Below are 21,522 nucleotides of genomic sequence, written 5' to 3' on the forward strand. Positions count from 1 at the left end.
CGACTACAGCCACTTCCGTTGTATTTCAAAATAAAATACAGTTTGTCGTCAGATGAGAAAATGATAAAAAAATAAAGTGTGTTTCTGATCTTTGTCAACATATTATTATTATTGTTATCATTAAACCAAACACAACCACTTTTATTTGTTTCTAGATTAATTTAAAACATAAGGAAACAAATCTCAGTGCATTATTAAATCTATTTATATAAATCACAAACACAAGGAAAGGTTTTGTCAGAAAGTCTATTGGGATGTTATTTTTATGTATTTATTTATTTTTCATAAAACTAAGTGCTGGTAATTATTCAGTCATTTGTCTTAATATAAAATATACACTTAAACCAAATAAATAACAAGTATACCTAGCATGACAAACACAAATATAACAATAAAATTCACAATAGACATAACATATTTACACTTATACATACATGTACATACACTTCAAGTACTATATGTAATTGTTTTTCAAAGACAAATCACTTCTACTCCAGTTCAAATTAAAATACTTCATATTACAGCAGGGAATCAAAGAAAAAACAGCCAATATTTACTACTAATATCATAAATTTAATCAAATATTGGCCTATTTATTTGTTAGAAACTGATAAAGGAAAATCAAAAGGTAAAAAAACATTTGTATTATACCTGCACAATCTATCTGTTAATGTCACAAAATCAAAATGAACATGACTTTTATTTTGAAGAGTGTTTCCGGTATGACTCAGGTGTTTTCAGAAAACTTAATGCTTCCTATGGTTCAGTTCTGTCGCCTCCTGCAGGCAGAGTGAAGAATAACAACACGCTGAGATAACGCCACACACACACACACACACACACACACACACACACACACACACACACACTGCAGAGTCACTGTGTGTGATAATTGAAGTGTAAGAACTTTATTAAAATTACAGTTCAAACTACAACAGCAAAATAGTGACAAATGAATTAAACATTTTTTTTAATTTTTTTAATTTTAATATTTATTAAATTTGCTTTAATCTTACTGCAGCTATGAAACATTCACTGTTTTGTAAATTTATATTTATCTGCTATATATTAGTGCACGTGTATATATGTCAGTATCTTTGTTCATTGTTTTTTTCTGTTTTATTTTAAAAAATGCATTTGATTATTATTCTATTTAAATTCAATTTTATTCTTTTACTTATTTTTGTTTCTGTTTCTTCTTTACTGTACTTTTATTTTGGAGCATTTGGCCAAAGTTTTTTCACACAGTTGTATTTGTATACAATAATATATGTGACAATAAACATCTAATCTTTTAATGTATTTTATTCCTTTACTTTACTTACTCTGCTTGACAGCTTTTAAACTCCAAAAGTGCAACACATAGAAGTTGTATTATTATTATTATTGTTGTTGTTGTTGTTGTTGTTGTTGTTGTTGTTGTTGTTACTTAGCTATAGACCCCCTGCACAGTTTTAATGGAACTGAGGAAAAAAATATTATTATAATTGGATTATATATTATAGTATTTCAGTGGTATTAAGAAACAGAGATAGACTTTTTGCCACCCCGTGGCACATATATAGAAATTAGAAAAAAAAAATTTCCCCCAAAAATTTGTCAAGAGTTTCAAACACAATCAGAAAAGGACAAAATCAAATGTCTATTAGGTGAAAAACAAATGTGACCTGTGACATCCAGAGAAACACCAGCAGATTAGAGACTAACAAATATTTTTTATTGTGTTCAAACTGACTGTTGTTTGACATATTTATTATTTATTAGGGTTTGTGATTGTAGGAATAGGCTCTACATACACTGTTCATTAGTAGTTATTTATAACTATTGTGGTTACTCCTTTAAAATACATGTGTATTGTGTATTGTTATAGTTAGTATATGTTTTCTTTCATATTATAAACTTATAAACAAGTTTTGAGAGCCAATAAAGTCATAAAAACAAAATAAATTGAATTAATTTGAAAAAGTTAAAAGTGGAAATGGAGCTGATGTAGTTCTCCTGATGACCGCTGGATGGAAGCGTTACGTCGCTCCTGCGTCCAGTCTGCCGCATGCGGAGGAGAACAAGACGCTGAGCAATGATTGGCTGCTGAGAGGGGCGTGCAGGTGTGACGTAGGGGCGGCAGCGGCAGCGGCAGCAGCAGAGAGGAAAGATGGCGGCGGTGACCAGAGGCTCCTTCACTGTGTTCAGACGGCTGGTGAGAAAAAATTAAAAAACAACACTTTAAATCTGTTAAAATTGAAATGTTTCTGTTCTGAGCCGCTCTGTTGCTGACGTCCAGTGACGTCATGTGTCCGTCACCCGCTCAATGCGTTAGCTTAGCCTGTTAATCTGCTGGAACTTCTGCTGCCATGCCAATACTAGTGCTAATGCTAATGCTAACAGGATGAAAAGAAAACACAGAGCGAACAGCCGGTTACATGTTCACTGCTAACAGCTGCTAACTGTCGGCCTGCGGCTTCAGGTAGCCTCCGTTAGCCTGTGTTAGCATGGTGCAGCTGGGTCACAGAGCTGAAGGAGTCACTGCTGATAACTGAGAGGGAACAGAGGAGAACAGTCTGACCTCAGCTGTGTGGAGGTTCTAGGATGGATCTGAGAGTCCAGAACAGGTTTTCCTACAGACAGTGAAGAAGAATTCAGGTGTTTCCCTGCAGTAAAAGTTCAACCACCTCAGAGTGAATCAGAGTTTTCTTTTGGACGTCAAAGTCTCAGGTGTGTTCAGTGTTGTCAGGTGTCTCAGTGAGCAACATCAGATTTTAAAACTGGTTGCCAGGTTGGTAAGCGGGTCACTGAAGCTGAGAACATGGTTGCCGTTTTAATGCTGCATTCATGCGATGTTGGAATAATAGGAAAAATGATTTCCCGAAATTCATGTTAACATAGGCGTGGGCGATGTAAAGCTGCAAAACCACAATAATGAAGTCTCAAATCAGACGATACTTATAATCATTGATCATGTAGGTTGTTACATTTTCGTAGTCGATTTGTTAATAATCAGTTATTAGTTGTTTGTTGTAAAATGTCAGAAAATGGTGAAAAATCAATTCTGTCACAATCTTGTCAACCTGTTTTCAACACGTTTGGACCTATTTTTTCAACTAGAGAGCAATCTGGTAATAATATCGCCCAATAATTGATACGTTGTTTGGTTCATAAAATTGCAAGTGATGCTGTTGAGCAGTGCATGATGTAGTCAATGTGTCTCTGTCAGTGGTGGACATGTCCAGCTGACGTCTGTCCCTGTCCTCTTGTTTCTCTCCGTCAGCTGAGTCAGCAGTACCGCCGCAGATGTTTCCGGCTGCAGACTTTCAGGTGTGACAGAACCGCACAGCCGCTGACCTTCAGGTGTGACAGAAACCTCCAGATGTTCAGCGGCAGCAGGACGCTGCACACTTCCACAGGTACGTCCTGGAGGGACAGAGGGGCACCAGCTGGTCTGACAAGTTGTACAGATTTACACTCACTTTGAGTGAGAAAAAGGAGGATGAAACCTTGTTGGTACGACTGCTGTAAAGATTAGTCCAAGTTAGAGCACCAAGTTAACACCAGGCTTATCTTCTGTTGGTGCATCAGGCCTCAGAGTTTCTTCTCAGATGTTTTAACGTGTTTTTTTTTACAGTGCAGAGCTCAGATCTGGTCTGTCCAGTTTCAGGAATCCAGGAAGCAGATGAGTCTTAAACCCTATTGACGAAAATACAAACAACAAACTCTTTATTCTCTCGTTTCTGCTGTTCTCCATCCTGGAGGAGACATGGTTACCGTGGCAATGGGCCAGGTTACAGCAGGTCTGATGTTCTTCCTGGTCTGCAGGAGGTTCAGAGACCAGTTCCTGATCAGCAGGTTTTATGAGTCAGTTCAAACAGGGACATGATGATGTCACTGATGATGTCATGTCTCCCACAGTGAACCGAGGACCAATCGTCCAGTTCAAACTTTCGGACATCGGAGAGGGCATCATGGAGGTGACAGTGAAGGAGTGGTACGTACTGATTTATCAAGAAAATGATCAATAGATTGATCGACAATGAAATAATCGTTACAGGAAACACCTGACAGATGGGTCCAAACATGTTTTAATGTAATTAATCAGTCCTGTCATGATGGACATCTCTGTGTCTCAGGTACGTGAAGGAGGGGGACAAGGTGTCCCAGTTTGACAGTATCTGTGAGGTCCAGAGCGACAAGGCGTCCGTCACCATCACCAGCCGCTACGACGGCGTCATCAAGAAACTTTACTACGATGTGGACGGCATTGCCTTGGTGGGCAAACCGCTGGTGGACATCGAGACAGAGTCCAGCTCAGGTGAGACCGGGACCAGTGAGCCCGATATGTCTGTCCTGATGTTCTGGTCTGGTCCAGACTGACACCTGTCCATCTGTGTCTGTCCAGAGGTGATCCAGGAGGAGGACGTGGTGGAGACGCCCGCCATGGCCCGAGAAGAACACACCCACCAGGAGATCAAAGGTCACAAGACCCAGGCCACGCCCGCCGTGAGACGCCTCGCCATGGAGAACAATGTGAGTCTGTCTCCAGTGTTCCCAGTCTGTCCCAGTTTCTTTCGGTCTGTCTCAGTCTGTCCCCAGTGTGTCTCTTGTCTGGTCCCTGTCTGTCTCCAGTCTAACTGTTACTGGTCTGATTGGTGTGTCTCAGATTAAGCTCAGTGAGGTAGTGGGGACGGGTAAAGACGGACGGATCCTGAAGGAGGACATCTTGAACTTCCTGGCGAAGCAGACGGGAGCCATCTTACCTCCGACCCCGTCCCAGGAAATCCAGACTCCACCTCCGACCCCAACCCCCACTGCTGCCCGGCCCGCCAGCCCTGTGACCGCCGTCAAAGCTCCACCCACAACTCCCAGACCTGTCTTCACCGGGAAAGACGTCACCGAGCCGCTCAAAGGTCAGAGGACGTTAGATTAGACGACGTTCGGTCAGTAAATGAACCTGAAACATCTAAACCTGATTAAATCCTGGTTTAAATTATGTTGCATCAAACTATAAAACAAGATTAAATTTAAACTTCAGTTTAGTTTTTACTCTAAAAATTTAATTCAGTTTGAAGTTTAAAGTGAGACTGGAGGAGTTTGAACCGTTTCAGAAGGACCGAAGCAGCCGAGTTTGATGATGCAGTGAATCTTCTTTAACTTTTCAAATCTCACTTCCTGTTCTGACTGAAGAATAAACATCCTGTGTTGATGCGTCTCCTCAAACATTTTCTCATCCAGACTCCTTTAACTTCTGCGTCTGTTTTTCTCTCGGCAAAGTTTTACCGCAGCGAACTGTCGCACCGCGTCCGTCTCCGGTTTGTTTACATCTGCTTCTGCAGGAGATCACGTGAAATCACGAGATCACATTCAGCTGATTCCTAATCTTAATATAAAACTATAATAAGGCCTGACTGTAACCTGCAGGACTTTGGAGAAGATTTAAATAGTATTTAATGAATATTTAATAGTCAGTGTTTTATTATGAATAATTTAAGTTTTACAAGAAAAGTTGCAAAAATGTTTGTGGATTCTGTCAATTACAGTTCTTAGACTGAAAATCAGAATCGGCCAAGAAAATTGAATTCAGTGCCTCTCTGGACTAAATAAAACTCAACAAAAATGTCTCGGTTCGTCTTTCCACCTCCCAACTCTGGTTTGGTCCAAGTAAATCCTGATTCACGACAGAGAGCGTGCAGAGCAGGTGATGGCGGACAGCTGGGCGACTCTGAGTCATGCCGTCTCCTCCTGATGTGCCATCGGTGTCTCTCGTCCTCAGGTTTCCACAAAGCGATGGTGAAGACGATGACGGCGGCGCTGAAGATCCCTCACTTCGGTTATTGCGATGAGGTGGACCTGACTCGTCTGGTCGCTCTGAGAGCTGAACTCAAGTCCACGGCTGAAGCTCGAGGGGTCAAACTGAGCTACATGCCCTTCTTCATCAAGGTCAGAGACACGAGGACGAAGACATCTCGCTGATGCTGATTGGTTGCATGTGGAGTGTTGGTGTTAACGCTGTGCTCTCATTGGTCCAGGCTGCCTCCCTTGGCCTAATGCACTTTCCAATCCTCAACGCGTCAGTGGACGAGGGCTGTCAGAACATCACGTACAAGGTGACTGAGTCTGATTCTTCTTCTCTGGTTTTAAAAATGAGTCGAGAGACGCTGCTGTAGACTTTTCATCAGCCAATCAGAAGAACTCCTGTCGGTCTTAACATTTTTATTACATCAAATATAATGTTCATAAATTTTATTATGTTAAAAATCTCTTTGATGTTTCAGCAGAACATATTCTGCTTGTTTGGGGTTCTAATAGAACAGGTTCCAGGCTTTAATGTTCATTATCTTTCTTCTTCTACGTTTATTTCTGTCTGACATGCTCTGCTTTAGCTCCTGGATAGCCCAGTCTACTCTGATTGGTCACTGTGATTCACCAGGTGTTCAGTGGGCGGGACATTTACCTGTTCAGAGGTAGTGCTAAGCCCTTTGTGACATAAGTGGAGACAAATCTGATTCATGTTTTGAAACAAACATTTTCTGAAAGGGGAGCAAGAAAAAAAACAGAATATTTTTGGATCTGATCTTCAGAGACTGTTTGTTAAAAACCTTCAGTCCACAGTTTGGATCACAGTCGTCCATCATTTCCATTATTTTGTCATTAAAAGTCCAGGATGAGAAGCTGCAGACGGTCGTCTGTGGCTCCTGCAGGCCGACAGACATCCACACGTCGTTGTTCCAGGTGCTGACAGACGTTCCTCTGTTGTTCTCCAGGCATCTCATAACATCGGGCTGGCGATGGACACCAGTCAGGGTCTCCTGGTTCCCAACGTGAAGAACGTGCAGCTGCTCAGTGTGTTTGAGATCGCTCAGCAGTTGAACCGTCTACAGACGCTCGGAGCTGCGGGTCAGCTGGGAACCTCCGATCTCACCGGAGGAACCTTCACCCTGTCCAACATCGGATCGGTGAGTCCAACAACATGAGAACCACAGCGACGTAGAAGCTGCAGATCTGTTCTCACATGAATCTGTTTGTTTGGTCTTTGGTTTAAATCAGATTGGTGGAACATACGCTAAACCCGTCATTCTCCCTCCGGAAGTCGCCATCGGAGCTCTGGGGAAAATGCAGGTGGGTTCCAAACAGAGCTGAACGGTACGGGTTCTAAATAATATCTGGATATTTGTGGGCTATTCCATGATATATGATATTTATCTCAATTTTCATCCATTCAACTTTTATTTAAAGTCAGAAACACATGAAGGTAGTTACTTTTTAAGAACAAAAATTCTGATTTCAGACCGAAGAATTGACTGATTAATGGAAAACTGTTGCCAGATCGATCACTGGTCCATTCGCTTCACCTCTTTTCACATTTGGAACTAATTTTCAATTGACAAGATTGTGACAGGATTAATTTTTCACCATTTTCTGACATTTTTTGGACCAAATAACTAATTGATCAATTAAGAAAATAATTGTTACAGACAAGACTTGAAAAATATGTCCAGAAATGAGGAGCGTGCGTGCGCTCATCAGAAATTATAAATGAACTTTTAGCTGATTTTACGTAGGATGTAGCTCAGTGGGAGCGTGTGCGGTTTAAAATCAAATCAATCAGCAGATCTCGTACCGAGAAAATAAATATTGACAAAACTGATTTTCAGCCAAGCTGATTTTAATCACGTTTATTCAGAGAGTGAATCTTACAGAAGAAAAATGTTTCCAAAGTGACAAAAATCCAAAGAAAAGTTTGTTTTTCTTCGTCCATCAGATTGTCCCGCGGTTCGACGCCGGCGGTCAGGTAGTCCGAGCTCACATCATGAATGTCAGCTGGTCGGCGGATCATCGCATCATCGACGGAGCCACGATGTGCCGCTTCTCCAACCTGTGGAAGGATTACCTGGAGAACCCAGCCAGCATGGTGCTGGACCTCAAATAAACAGACAGACGCACACAGAGAGAGAGGGAGAGGAATATTTCCCATCAGCCCCGGGGAGGACGGACACTCTACACTAACACTAACAGACTTTCACTCCTCCTCCTCATTCCGCCGCCTTCGCCTCTCCTTTCTGTTCGAGGCCTTCGTCTTCACTTGCCGCCGTTTCCTGTTGCCTTTGAGCGAGACGCCGGAAGGAGGAGGAGGAGGGGTCAGCCTGTCAATCACACTGTTACCATGACAACCACTAACACACAGTGGAGGGTGGAGGTATTTAAAGTCAACCAGGGTTCATCACTTTATTTAAATTGGATCATGCTGACAGATTGTTTCACCAAATTAATCAATAATCAATAGAATCACCTCTAAAACTTTTTTAGTGTTATAAATTTAAAATGAATGAAAGTACTGGGGCCCCTGAGGGCCCCTGATGCAGTAACATCCAGTGGTTTAGAGTGAAACTAAAACAGCAGTATGATCCTTTAAAGTAAAAAAATAACGGTACGAAGATTTTTTGTTGTTGTTGTTGAGTGAAAGTAAAACTGTCCAGATGTTGATGTCAACTGTAAACCTGCAGGTCATGTGACCAAAACGTGTCATTAAAGGTGGAGCAGAGGTCAAGTTTATCAAACATCTCAGAAGTGAAACAAATTTATTCTGAACAAACAGAATATTTAACAAAATATTTCTACTCTGCGTCTCACTAAAGTGTTTATTTACTGCGTATCAGAGCTGAACGATTAATCAATACATCTGTGAAAGATCAGGTTTCTGATCAATAAAGACCATGTAAGAAGTAACTCAGAAATGGTCTCAGTGAGCTGTGAACTTTTTGTGCCTGAAAAATGGAAAATATCAAAATGTTCAAAGAATTTCCTCAGTCTTTGTTTAAAGTTTCTAAAAGAAGAAAACTAAAAGAACTAAAGTTCAAATGTTGATAAAACTTTTTCAAAACTTAAAATTTGAGTTGGACTCAAAAACAACCTTTTTGTTTTTACAGTGTAGATTTCTGTGAAAATAAAAAGCAAAAGTTCCACCTAAAATCATCACGTTATTGTAACTTCTGATGATGACGTTCAGCATCATCACTGATAGATAATCTATATGTTTATTGATGATATCCAGACGTCTGATCTGATCTCTGCAGCCGCAGCGTCGTTCCCTCGACCACGGTGCGTTTTTGGGTGAAAACAAACTTAAACTGTCTGCGTTAAATAAATAAACGGCCTGGTTAATATTTGTGATGTAATTAATTGATCAGAACGTCTCAGTGGACAGAAAACAACCAAATCCATCACTGATGATCAATAATGTGCCTGCATGTGTGAAGGTGTTCCACCTTTGACCACCAGGTGGAGTCGTTCTTCCACTGACAGAAACAGCAACACCTGCTCCTGTATTATTTCTCTGTAGTGACACCGATCATTGATCAGCAGAGACTCAACATGATTGATCACCTGACTGATCAGAGGATTTGGGCTCCTGTTTTCTTTTTTGTGTGTTTGAACTGTCAGAATTAGTTTTCAAATTAGAGCGTCTGTTTTCACCCAACAAGGGGCGGGGCATGACGCGGAGCTGTCAGGTGAAGGGAAGTCATGTGACCAGGGTCATGTGATCCGACAGCAGTCCTAACTGATGAAGCGTTTGTATTTATTGATCGTCCTGACAGTTTTCCTCCTCTGAGATGTTTGATAAGTTTTGATTTAATGAGCAGCTCACTTGTGTCGGTCTGATGACTGCGATCAATCGATTGATCCTAATTCTCTGATCGGTTTGTTTGAGGCTTCAGTCAGACACATTTTCCTTCTTCAGGTCTGAAAAATATTTACAGCTGCAGCAATTAACCAGCAATTCAGGAATTAATCAAACATTGAAGTAGTTTCCCACTATATTGATAATCGATTAATCATTTTGAGTCATTTTCTAGTTTAAAAAAGTCTAAATTCTCTGATTCCAGCTTCTTAAATGTGAATATGTTCTGGTTTCTTTCCTCGTCTCTGACAGTAAACTGATGATCTCTGAGACATTTGAGGACGACTTCTTGGACTCAACATTTTTCAACAACATCAATTAAGTGAAAAACTAGTTGTTACAGAAAAGACTTCGGCGCTCCACGCTGTTTTACAGCTGACAAGAATGTGACAGGATTAATTAATCAATGAATCGAGATAATGATCAATAGATCAGTCAACAATGAAAATAACTGTTACAGAAGATGAGAAGAACGTGTGGAACGCGTGGAACGTGTGGAGCGCGCGGGTGGAAACGCTCTCAGCGGTTAAAAACAGGGTCATTTCCATGTTGGTAAAAAAAACCGGACCAGATCGTCCCCCTCCCGGATCTGGACCTGTCCTCTCTGTCTGTCTCATTAACATTGGACCCGAGTTTAGATGAATCATTAGTTCGGTTCCTGCTGGTGTGAAGGTCTGACCTGATCCTGATCCTGGACCTGATCCTGGACCTGGACCTGCTGTGATCCCTCAGACTGTTCCCCTCCTCAGACCCTCTGTGTGATCTGATCCAGGATCAGGTCTCCAGGTGTGAACGTGATACTGATCAGCTGCTTTTCTTCCTCGTAAACCTTCATTAAACTGACGTTTCTGGATGTCCGTCTCCTGGACGTCCTCGCTGTCCTGGTGGCTGCTGGGTAAAGAGCACACGGTGTCGGCTGGTTGGTTGGTTGGTGGTTGTTTAGATGTTACATGACTGTTTGTTTGTTTGTCTCACGTGTTTATTTTCCCGCTCGATGTAAAAACAAACTGTTTTTTGTTTTTGTTTTTATTTTTTTGGGAACATGTAGCAAAATAAATCATAAATGTTTGAACCCTGGTGAAAAAAACAAACTTTGAATAAAGTTGAAGTGCACAAACATGAAAAGAAACTTTATTTCAAAGAAGACAACCAAACTACAAAACTATTGACACAACATAAACACAAACAAGTAACAACAAAACAAACAAAAATCATCATCTTTCTAAATTTTCATTCATTCATTCATTTTCTGTAACCACTTATTCCTGAAGGGTCGTGGGGGGTGGAGTCTATCCCAGCTGACACTGGGCGAGGGGCGGGGTTCACCCTGGACAAGTCGCCAGTTCATCACAGGACAGACGACCACTGACACTCACACTCACACCTACAGACAATTTAGAGTCACCAATTAACCTGCATGTATGTCTTTGGAAGCTGGAGAACCCAGAGAGAACCCACGCAGACACGGGGAGAACATGCAAACTCCACACAGAAAGACTCTGATCCAGCTGGGGGATCGAACTCAGGACCTTCTTGCTGTGAGGCGGCGGCGCTGACCGCTGCACCACCGTGACGCCCATCTTTCTAAATGTGATTTTCTATATTCCATCTTTTTTCAGTCATTTATTTCCCCGACCTGTTGGCAATAATCTCTTCTGACATAAAGTCATGTTTGAAATAAGAAACTGTTTCCCTTCGATTCAAAAAGAAAATATTTTACCTGATAATATTATTAGGTCAAATATTTTACACTTTATGGATCAAACAACTAATCGATTAGTGGAGGGGGAAAAAGTTACACATGTGCTCCACATGTTTGGACCTAATTTTCAACTGATTAGATTGTGCCAGGATTAATTGATCAATTAATCGAGAAAATGATCAATTTTAAATAACAATCAAAGAGGATGTCACAATCCTGTCAATTGAAAAATAGGTGTTACGCTCCGTTTTCACATGACTTATTTCTCAACTAGTGATCAATCTGGCAATAATTTTTCCAATAACAGATTAGTTGTTTGGTTTATAAAATGTGAGTGTAATGGAACACAGCCGCCCGACTCGACGCTCTTATAAACCTGAGTGTCCTGAAGTTCACCTGCTCACCTGTTTCCTGTAAACTTCCTGAAGTTCACCTGGTCACCTGTTCCTGTAAACTTCCTGAAGTTCACCTGGTCACCTGTTTCCTGTAAACTTCCTGTCAGTGACTGGCTGATTTCTGATGCTCACAGACGCTCAGTGTTTTAAATAGAACCTGAACTTAAAATACTCCAGTCTCTGTCATGTGACTGTATTGTGTCAGGAGGGTCATGTGACCTACAGACTAAAATTATCCAGCAGGTCTGAGGTCAGATTACAGCAGAAGAGACGCAGCATGGAGGACGACTGCTGCTGCGCTCAGACAAGGTGACAAATACTGAGATACTAACAGTATTACTGACAATACTACTGTGGTACTGCTGACAGTACTACTGTGATACTACTGACAATACTACTGTGATACTACTGTGGTACTGCTGACAATACTACTGTGATACTACTGACAGTACTACTGTGATACTACTGTGGTACTGCTGACAATACTACTGTGATACTACTGACAGTACTACTGTGATACTACTGTAGTACTGCTGACAGTCCTACTGTGTACTAACACACTGTGTACTAACAGAAGTACTGCAGTGCTACAGACAGTCTGTGATCCTTCTGCTGTTCAGATGAACTGATCAGAAATCTGAGAAAAGGTTTTAACCATAAATGAAGAAGTTTTGTGTTTAAACTCTGGATTCTTGATTTTTTTATTCTTGACAAACATTTTAACTTTTATTTTTTTAACAGTGAAGTAATTATATCTTTTGTTAGTAAAAACCTCGGATGTGAATATTTAACATGAATACTTCAATATATACTGACAGGATGTTTTATATGTGAAAGGTGATCAGATAAATTAATTTAACTTTCAATCAGTTGATCAATAAGAAAGAAACTTTCATTTTCTTCAATAAATTCATCCAATAAATTATTTTACTTTCTGCTACTCGACAGTTTAAAATAATAAATGTACAAAATAACTTAACATGTTCAAATATTTCCTGTTTGAGGTCTGTACATGAACGTGTCACTAACAGACTGATTAATGAGAATCTGATTAATCAATCCAACAGGATGGTCAGAGTGACGTCGTGGCTGCAGCTCAGAGGTCAGAGGTCATCCTACCTGTACACCTGCGGGCTGTAACATCACACGCTGACAGGAAGTGGTCACCATGGTGGGCGTGGTGGCGTGCGGCTCAGTGAGCTCCATCAAAGCTCTGTGGGAGACGAGGATCAGGAGGATCCAGGAGGAGGAGCAGAGGAAGAAGACTGTGAGGGGCGGGGCTACAGGCAGGTCAGACCCCGCCTCCTCCACTTAGAGCTGGAAAGTAAACAGATAGCTTAGCAAAAAGGCTGAAGACACAGGGGAACTGTTAGCTTAGCATAGAGGATGGAAACAGTTAGCTTAGCTTAGCATAGAGGATGGAAACAGTTAGCTTAGCTTAGCATAAAGACAAGACTGAGGGAAACTGTTAGTTAACAAAAAGACTGAAATAGATGAAATACATAGCTTAGTTACCATGGTTACCAAACAGTTAAGACAGTTTCTGAAATACGCCCCCTGGTCTATCTGTTTCATGGGGTTCCTGGTCCAGACTGAGTTCTGGTCTGTCTCTTCTGTTTCATGTGGTTCTTGGTCCTGGTCCAGACTGAGCGTTGGTCCCTGGGAGGACCGGGCGGTTCTGGCTCGACTCAAACAGAAGCTGCAGACTGAAGACGGACGTCTCGTCCTCCGGATCGAACAGGAGGAGTGGAAGGTAACATCCTCCTGGATCTACCTGATCTGGATAACTGGTATCTGTGGATTCCGATCTTGGTTTTATTTTTCTGACCCCCTTGTCCTGTCCTGCCCCCACCCCTCCAGTGCCTGCCGGGCTGTCTGGTCCAGCTCAGTCAGGTCCAGGAATGGCAGATCCACCGGACCGGACTGCAGAAGATCCCTCACTTCATCTCCAACTTCCAGAACCTGATTGTCCTGGATCTGTCCCGCAACGGGGTCACTGAGATCCCCACACAGATCGGTTAGTCCCTCTTCTGATAAAAACCCTGATCCAGATCAAACTGTCTGCCTTCATGTCCTGTCCTGTGTCCTGATGTTCTGGTTCTGGTCTCAGGGAAGCTGACCCGACTCAAGGAGCTCCTGCTGAGCTACAACAGAGTCCAGTATGTCCCTGAAGAACTGAGCTGCTGTGAGAGTCTGGAGAGACTGGAACTGGCCATGAACCGGGATCTGAACCAGCTCCCAGACCAGGTACAGACCACCAGGTACAGAACACCTGGTCCAGATTACCAGGTACAGAGCGCCAGGTACAAAATGGAAATAGATGGAAACAGTTAGCTTAGCTTAGCATAACAATTGGAAACTGATAGGAACGGTTTGCATGTTTGGAGGGGAGCTAACAGCTGTTAGCTTGTTTACAGTTACACCATCAGTGTCACAGGTGCTAATTTGCTGCTTTCAGTGTGTCGGCTGAAAGTAGGAGGTTGTTCTTGTTTCCCGGGGTCTTTGATAAAGTAGAAAGGTTGAAGCAAGCGACCAATGGCAGGACTCCATCCAGTGAGTCCAGATCTGGGGACAGGAAACAGGACACCACCAGGTACAAAACTAGTTCACCTGTTAAAGCCTGTAAAAGCCACATACAGTTACATCGTAAGTAGGCTAATGTTAGCAAAACACTAGCTAACGAGCTTAGCCAGTTAGTTCACTTGTGTTTTGCTAACATTAGCTTACTTAACAAAGACAGGAGCAAGTTGACTGAGGTTCCAGCTTGCTCAACTGTTATTGGAGCACAGAGCTAAAAGGGGCGGGACCTAGGAAGGATCAGTTGCTGTAGTTCTGGTCTCAGGTGTTTTCTGTTCTCTGTCCATCAGTTGAGGAGCCTGAAGAACCTGCAGCACCTGGACCTGTCCATGAATGACTTCACGTGTCTCCCGGACTGTGTGGTCGGTATGCCGGCGCTCGAGTGGCTCGACATGGGAGGAAACAGACTGCAGCACCTGCCTGAAGACATACACAGGTGAGTGAAGACATTATCTGAGCCCCACCCCCTACTGCTATCAGCCAATGAACAGTGAGGCATGTCTGTCCTCAGGATGGAGACGCTCCACACGCTGTGGCTGCAGAGGAACCAGCTGGAGAGACTCCCAGACGGCATCAGCAGGATGAAGAGTCTGGACACACTCGTCCTCAGCAGTAACAGACTGAGAGACATCCCCCCTCTGATGGAGGACATGTCCAACCTCAGGTCAGTCTGTCCTCAAACATTAGGTCAGTCTGTCCAACATCAGAGCAGTCTGTCCACAAACAGACTGATAATAATGTTGATATTTATTTTTGTTATATTTAAAATGTCTCTGATCAGCTGTTTGTGTGTCTGCAGGTTTGTCAACTTCCGGGACAACCCTCTGATTCTGGATGTGACGCTGCCAAGCAAGAGGACAAAGACAGAGGACAATGAAGACGAGGACGACAGAGAGATGTTTGGACGAGAGTTCATGCAGATGTACATCCAGGAGGCCAGAAAGAGAGCGTATGCTGTCCTCAACGTCCACTGTGTCAAACGTTAGTGTCCACACGTCCTCTCTGCACGGGACACTAATGAATGAACATTAACAGCTTATTTTAACACGGTGTTCCAAACTGACCTGGAACCTTCAGAACCTCACTGGAACATTTGAGAACAAACCAGAACTGACGTGTTTTTCAGCTGGAGGATCTTTGTTCTTGTTGTTCTCTGAGTTTCTGTGGCTGCTGACGTCTGTAAATATATTTTTGTTGATTCAGTTTTAAGAAAAAAGTAAAACTATCAGAGAAAAAAAAAGGAACAAAGATCCCAGATATGCTTTTTATTTTTATCGGTTGTAAAATATTAAAGGTGTGAAAAGTAAATGATTTAAAGCTTCAGGTTCTTAAATTGTTTCCTCTGGTGCTGCAGTCTGTTGTGAGACACACAGGTGGACACATCCTGACGTCAGCTGTTTGATCTGTAGTCCCTGAGAAGGAAACAGAGAACTACACCTCTGCTGGAAAAAAAAAAAAACCTCATGGTGCATTCAGGTGCTCCTTGGATGTCCCAGTTTCAGACTTCAGTGTGTTCATAAGCTTTGAGAGTAGAGGACGTGTTACCAGAGTTAATGCTCATCAAAACATTTCTAATTAATCAGTTGCTCTATATGGATAGAAACTAATGGTTACAACTTTATTACAAATCACATGTGACCAAAAATTATATGCAACATGTGATTTAATAAAACTTGATCACCTGAACTTTTCCTTTCTGCTCAACAGACAAAAACTCAGCGACTCGTGTGACAAAGTTTTCTCAGACTTTTCAAGTCGTTCTGACTTTTTCTCATTATTCCAACACCACGAATGCACCATTACACTGTGCATTATGACATCACTGTGATATCATCAGGCCATGGAACACAACAGGAAGCTGAATAAAAAAAACCTCTTCAGACAAAATTTTTGTATTTTTGTTCACAATTTCTATGTATAACAAAAATATAAAAAATGAAATCAAAAATAAGTTTTATTTCTTTATTTCTTTTCAAACCTCTTAAAATGAAGAAGAAGAAGAAAAAAAAAAACCTAATCAAGAACTTACTTACTCCAGATCTGTGACCCTCTGCGGGGTCCAGACCCGCAGGTTGGGAAACAGTTTTACAACATTTTCAATGTTTGCCCTCAAAGTTAAACTCTTGTTTAAATATGTTTTTATTTCCAGCTGTTAGAATATTAAACTATTAACCAAGTAAATACAATAACATGATAGCATATAATAATGATAATAATAATAATAATAACAACAACAACAACAACAACAACAACAACAACAACAACAACAACAACAACAATAATAATAATAATAATAATAATAATAATAATAATAATGATAATAATAATAATAAATGGTTGACTTACTACATTTTATGTACTTTATTTGTATTGAACGATGATAATCTGACGTGTTTCTGTTCTGATGTTTCAGAGACGAACGACGACTCTTCAGAATAAAATAATCTCTGCGTTTCTTCTTCTGGGCTTTTTCCTCCTCGGAGCTGCAGGTTTTAAAACCAGTGAAGAAGAAGCTTTGCGGCAGCAGTCTGTTTCTCTACAGCAGCGATTCAGGAGCTGCTTTTAAAAAATGTCAAACCTCGTCAAAGATCATTTGGGTATAAATGAACGTTGCTGAACATTTTTAGGTAGATTCAGCATCACCTGATATTTTAACACAAATACACACGATACTTTATATAAAGGCTATAAAAAGTTAACAGATCATCTTATTGTTTTTATTTTTGTTTGTTTATTTATTTTGTCGACATATAATTCTGTGTTGAGATCATTATTTGTCTTGAATCTTTGAGATGTAGAAAAAAAAGCATTTTTATAAGTTGTTCACATTGAGCTGTGAAGATTACTGCTTGAAAATGAAATTCAATTATTAATCATTATTCGAGTTGACTCTATAATTTTTCAAATTGGTTTCTAAAACTCAAAGGTTCAACTTTATCTAAAAAAGAAAAGTAAATTATCATAACAGAACATTATTAGTTGGTAAAACTTTTTCAAAACTTCGGGCTCAAAACTCAAAAATCTGTTGAAATATTTTGCCTTGAAATTTTGAAGGTTTTTTTTTCAACTGTTTTGTTTTTACAGTAAAACGTTTTAACAGAATCAGTGGATTTAGGCAGAATTAACAGGCTCATGTTTGTTTGTTTGTGACCCAAATAAAATCTCCTGTGACCCACCTGAGGGCCACGGCCCAGTGTTTGGACTCCAGAGATTCTTTCATAGATTCACTTTTATATGATCTGTTTCTGGAGGCTGGAATCCGTTGAAACGCCGACAGCTGATCAAATGAAAACGTTATAAAGTCTGAATGTTTGATCATGATTTCATGTTCAGTCCATCAAACTCAAAACGATCTTTAATAGAAACTTTATGAAAATGAGAAGAAACGTCGAGTCTGAACTCAAATAAAAAGACTTTTTTTTATCAAACTCATGTTGAGTCTTTCATCTGTCCTTCTGTCCGTCCTGGTGTCCACGCGAGCGTCTCAGGATGGAGACGAGGGGACGGCGCTCAGTAAGACGTTCTCCAGAGTCACCTGACTGCTGACGTAACGACTCAGCCTGACGTCGAACCCTCTGGTCTTCAGGAAGTGAAGTCTACCGCCGTCGATCAGACGTTTGCAGAGTCGACCGACCTGCTCGCGCTCGTCTGCAGACAGGAAGCTGCAGAAGAAGAAGAACATCAGGAGGTCATGTGACACCTTTGATAAAAGAGAAACACACTCAGCAGATTTCTGTCCATTCACTTTATGCTTTAAAGGGGCAGTTCACATCTTTCCTCTCAGTGGTTCCTAACGTGGGAGTTGTTTCCCTCGGCGTCGTCTTCAGGCTCGATCAGTTTCTCATCAAAATCAAAAATCAGCATCAGTGATGATTTGTTCGTTTCCTTCTTTACATTTCTAACAAAGTTTCATCAGATAAAAACAGGAGTTTTTGAGCAGCAGCTCAGAGATTTTGATGCCTGGTTGTCATAGTAACCTGATTTCTGTCTGTTTCCTAATAACAAAAAACAAAACTGTAAACCAGCAGAGAGATTTTCTGTCTCCGATGAGGTCAGAGGTCAAATATTTACCCATTCACAGCGTCCGTCTCCTCTGCCGGTTCGTGTTCTTCATCCTCTCCTCTCTGATTGGTCGGATTGTGAGAAGGACGGTCCCGATTGGTCGGTCTGAGTCCACACGTGGCCCAGCTGGACATCCGGCAGAAAGCAGAGAACTCTGCAGCTCCGAGTCCTCGCTGCAGGAAGAACTGCTGACCCACGTAATGACGCCACTCGCAGCGATGGTGACAGCACAGCGCCACCGCCAGGCCCAGGACCATACCTGGACCAGGGACAGGGTCTGGACCAGGGACAGGGTCTGGACCAGGGACAGGGTCTGGACCAGGGACAGAGTCTGCAGCAGGGACAGGGTCTGGACCAGGGAAAGAGTCTGGACCAGGGACAGGGTCTGGACCAGGGAAAGAGTCTGGACCAGGGACAGGGTCTGCAGCAGGGACAGAGTCTGGAACAGCTGATTGTGGATCATCTGGTTCTGAGGCTCTGAGGCGTTTTCTGGGCGGTTCCGTCTCCTCTCTGAGTCCTGGTGTTTCCAACAGACAGCGCAGTGCCAGATCTGAGGACAGAGACATGGAGACCAGAGACCAGCTGAGTCTACAGACAGACAGATGACTGTGGACTCTGTTCAGAACAAATATCAACCACTTCTCAGCGTTGATATCCTGGTTGGTCCTCACTGGGTGCTGACAGCCAATCAGAGTTCAGAGTGTGAAGTGGACGGCTCTCACCTGTTGCGGCTCCACACAGGTGTTTTCCGACTCCGACCAGCGGGAGCTTCTTGTCTCTGAGCAAAGGGACTTTACCTGCAGACATCCACCTGGTCAGTTCCCATCTAAACCACTAACAGAAAACATCAGAGAGTCCAGATGTTTGTCTCTTACTTAAATCCAGATGTTGAATGTCCACCTGCAGCCTCTCAAACTGAACCCCAACATCCTGATGCTTCCCGTCCACCTGGACAAGGACAGGACAGGACAGGACAGGTGAGACCTGACTGACAGAACATGTTCTTTGAGCTGATGTTGATTCTGACTGGATCAAAGTCGTAACGATTGACTTTAAGACTTTGGGACTTTGATCATTTGGACTTGGACTCATCTGAACTCTTTAGTCTGGAGGATCTTTCGAGTCTTGAGTTGGTTGGAAGTTTGAGAATCAAGAGTGTGGCGTTCGGAGTTTTGTACCTGCCTTGAAGCGGGTGCTGCAGCGCTCCACCAGCAGCAGCTGCAGGTCTTCGCTGGTATTCAGGTGGTCTCGGGTCTTCAGGGCTTCGTGGATCCAGTGAGACAGTTTCCCTCGACCTGCTCCAAACTCCACGAAGCACCGCCCCCTTCCAAGCAGCCCCAGAGCCTCCAGGTGACCTAAGATAGAGGACTGGACACACCTGACAGGTGAGAAAGGAAGACCACTGAAGCGTGTCACCTATGAACAGGTGACACAGACACTCTGATGTCATGAGTCCAGATCAGATCAAGGTTCAACCAGACTCTGGACACTTTACTGAGCATTTTAAAAAAACATCATTTCATTACAAGTTTTCAGTTGAGCTGTGTTTAGGTTTTACCTGCTGCTTCAGGTGTTTGTGGGCGGAGTCTCCATTCTTTGGATTGTTGAGTTCCTCCTGAAGGACAGGGTGAGACAAAACACTGTCCTCCACGTCACACTGCAGTCCTACAATGACAAACAATCAAAAACAGCATTTCACACCTGACAGGTACACTACCTGATCGAGTATAAACTCACCTGAGACTGCTGTCTTCACTTTGTCCACCAGAGACTCCAGCTGTGTCCGGCTGAGCTCAGACAGACTCACCTGACACACAGACAGCAGGTAAGATTACTAAAGTTCAAACCATGAACATTATTCAGTCCATCAGCAGGTGAGCCGTTACCTGCCGCGGCGTCTCGTCTCCGTCAGCTGATCCAGAGTTTATGTCCTCCACATAATAAACCTGCAGGACGTCAAAGAGGACGTTAAACATCAAACACTGAATCGTTTTAATTCAGATTTAAATATGAATAAAGTTGATCCTCACAGGTTTGAGTTTCTCTCTGGAGTTACATTTCTTCAGGTGTTTGTCCAGTTTGTCTTCACTCACGGTGCTCAAACACAAAAACACAAAAACACGTCTCAGTTATTCAATAAGAACATTTTTAGTTTCCCCACAGTTTCATATGAAACACGGCAGATCAATACACTGATTACTGATTATTGATGACTCACTGTTTGGGGTCCAGAGGACACACGATCCTCCTGCTGCCTCCTTCCTCCTGAAAACAGGAAACAGGAAGTCATTAACAAACACTTCAAGACATCAGATCTTAAAGCAGATTCTGTTTAATTTGTTCAACAAATAAAAAATCACTACATTTGACGACGACGACACAACAACAACAACAACAACAACAACAACAACAGCAACAACGACGACGACACAACAGCAGCTCCACCTGCTGACAGCTGATGGAGCTGCAGACTGACGGATCTGACCGTTTTCTTTTGAAACTTTGTATTAAAACGTGTGTGTGTGTGTGTGTGTGTGTGTGTGTGTGTGTGTGTGTGTGTGTGAACTGTGAACTAATGAAGTTTAAACTTGTCTTCGGTCTCAACGTGGTTCCTGAGCTTCACAGATTCCGTTTTCAGATCTTGAATCTTCCGTTCTCTCGTCATCAGACTGAGTGACTCCGTGAACTCACCATGGTGGCATGTTCTCCACAGAACGTTCTCCCTCTGCCCACGATCATTTTACAGAAACGTTTCTTTTTCTCCACAAAGAAGCCACATCTGCCGGGCAGGGGCGCCGCCATTTTGGAGGACGCCTCGAGATGAGTTCAGGGGCTCACACAACTGTAGGAAATACTGAAAACGTGAGCCTTCAGTTTAAATATGACATTCATAAATCCCCGAAAAATGAAAAACTCTTACATTACATCAGTTTCAACTAACAAAAACAATTTAACTTAAATATAGGTAATATTGATGTTGATTATTAGATAGAGTATAATAAAGATTTATTTAGTTGTTCTGTATTTTTTAAACAATTTTAAAAACTAAATTATGACTGAAAAAACATGTCTTTAAAATTCAAAAATAAAAAAGAAAAGTCTTCGCTTTATTTGTTTTT

The 21,522-nt window shown here is 42.0% G+C and overlaps 3 protein-coding genes across 5 annotated transcripts; 2 read left to right on the top strand and 1 right to left on the bottom strand.

Annotated features, from left to right (window-relative positions):
• Positions 1-2,075: 2,075 nt before the first annotated feature.
• Positions 2,076-8,548, top strand: dbt (dihydrolipoamide branched chain transacylase E2). Of its 2 annotated transcripts, XM_084723873.1 has the most exons (11): positions 2,076-2,197; positions 3,266-3,401; positions 3,904-3,979; positions 4,122-4,303; positions 4,391-4,518; positions 4,652-4,898; positions 5,762-5,928; positions 6,018-6,095; positions 6,753-6,944; positions 7,036-7,107; positions 7,751-8,548. In XM_084723873.1, exons 1-11 carry the CDS (start codon positions 2,153-2,155, stop codon positions 7,916-7,918), a joined length of 1,491 nt encoding a protein of 496 aa, XP_084579999.1. In that variant the 5' UTR covers positions 2,076-2,152; the 3' UTR covers positions 7,919-8,548. The 2 variants fall into 2 exon arrangements, with proteins under 2 accessions (XP_084579999.1, XP_084579998.1); XM_084723872.1 differs by lacking the exons at positions 2,076-2,197; positions 7,751-8,548 and adding an exon at positions 2,282-2,640 and having other exon boundaries at positions 7,036-7,156.
• A 3,409-nt stretch (positions 8,549-11,957) lies between these two features.
• Positions 11,958-16,914, top strand: lrrc39 (leucine rich repeat containing 39). Of its 2 annotated transcripts, XM_084723877.1 has the most exons (9): positions 11,959-12,073; positions 12,832-13,054; positions 13,409-13,517; positions 13,625-13,781; positions 13,875-14,011; positions 14,632-14,777; positions 14,853-15,005; positions 15,141-15,322; positions 16,755-16,914. In XM_084723877.1, exons 2-9 carry the CDS (start codon positions 12,933-12,935, stop codon positions 16,778-16,780), a joined length of 1,032 nt encoding a protein of 343 aa, XP_084580003.1. In that variant the 5' UTR covers positions 11,959-12,073; positions 12,832-12,932; the 3' UTR covers positions 16,781-16,914. The 2 variants fall into 2 exon arrangements, with proteins under 2 accessions (XP_084580004.1, XP_084580003.1); XM_084723878.1 differs by lacking the exon at positions 16,755-16,914 and having other exon boundaries at positions 11,958-12,073; positions 15,141-15,327.
• A 764-nt stretch (positions 16,915-17,678) lies between these two features.
• On the bottom strand, positions 17,679-21,330 carry trmt13 (tRNA methyltransferase 13). The gene is made up of 11 exons (XM_084723876.1): positions 21,095-21,330; positions 20,622-20,668; positions 20,434-20,500; positions 20,290-20,349; positions 20,141-20,210; positions 19,962-20,068; positions 19,586-19,771; positions 19,279-19,351; positions 19,126-19,200; positions 18,413-18,953; positions 17,679-18,003 (listed from the first exon to the last, which is right to left on the bottom strand). Exons 1-11 carry the CDS (start codon positions 21,203-21,205, stop codon positions 17,826-17,828), a joined length of 1,515 nt encoding a protein of 504 aa, XP_084580002.1. The 5' UTR covers positions 21,206-21,330; the 3' UTR covers positions 17,679-17,825.
• Positions 21,331-21,522: the final 192 nt, after the last annotated feature.

This window comes from Lutjanus erythropterus, chromosome 7 (assembly GCF_056507025.1).
Source record: "Lutjanus erythropterus isolate fLutEry1 chromosome 7, fLutEry1.hap2, whole genome shotgun sequence".
NCBI lineage: Eukaryota > Metazoa > Chordata > Actinopteri > Lutjaniformes > Lutjanidae > Lutjanus > Lutjanus erythropterus.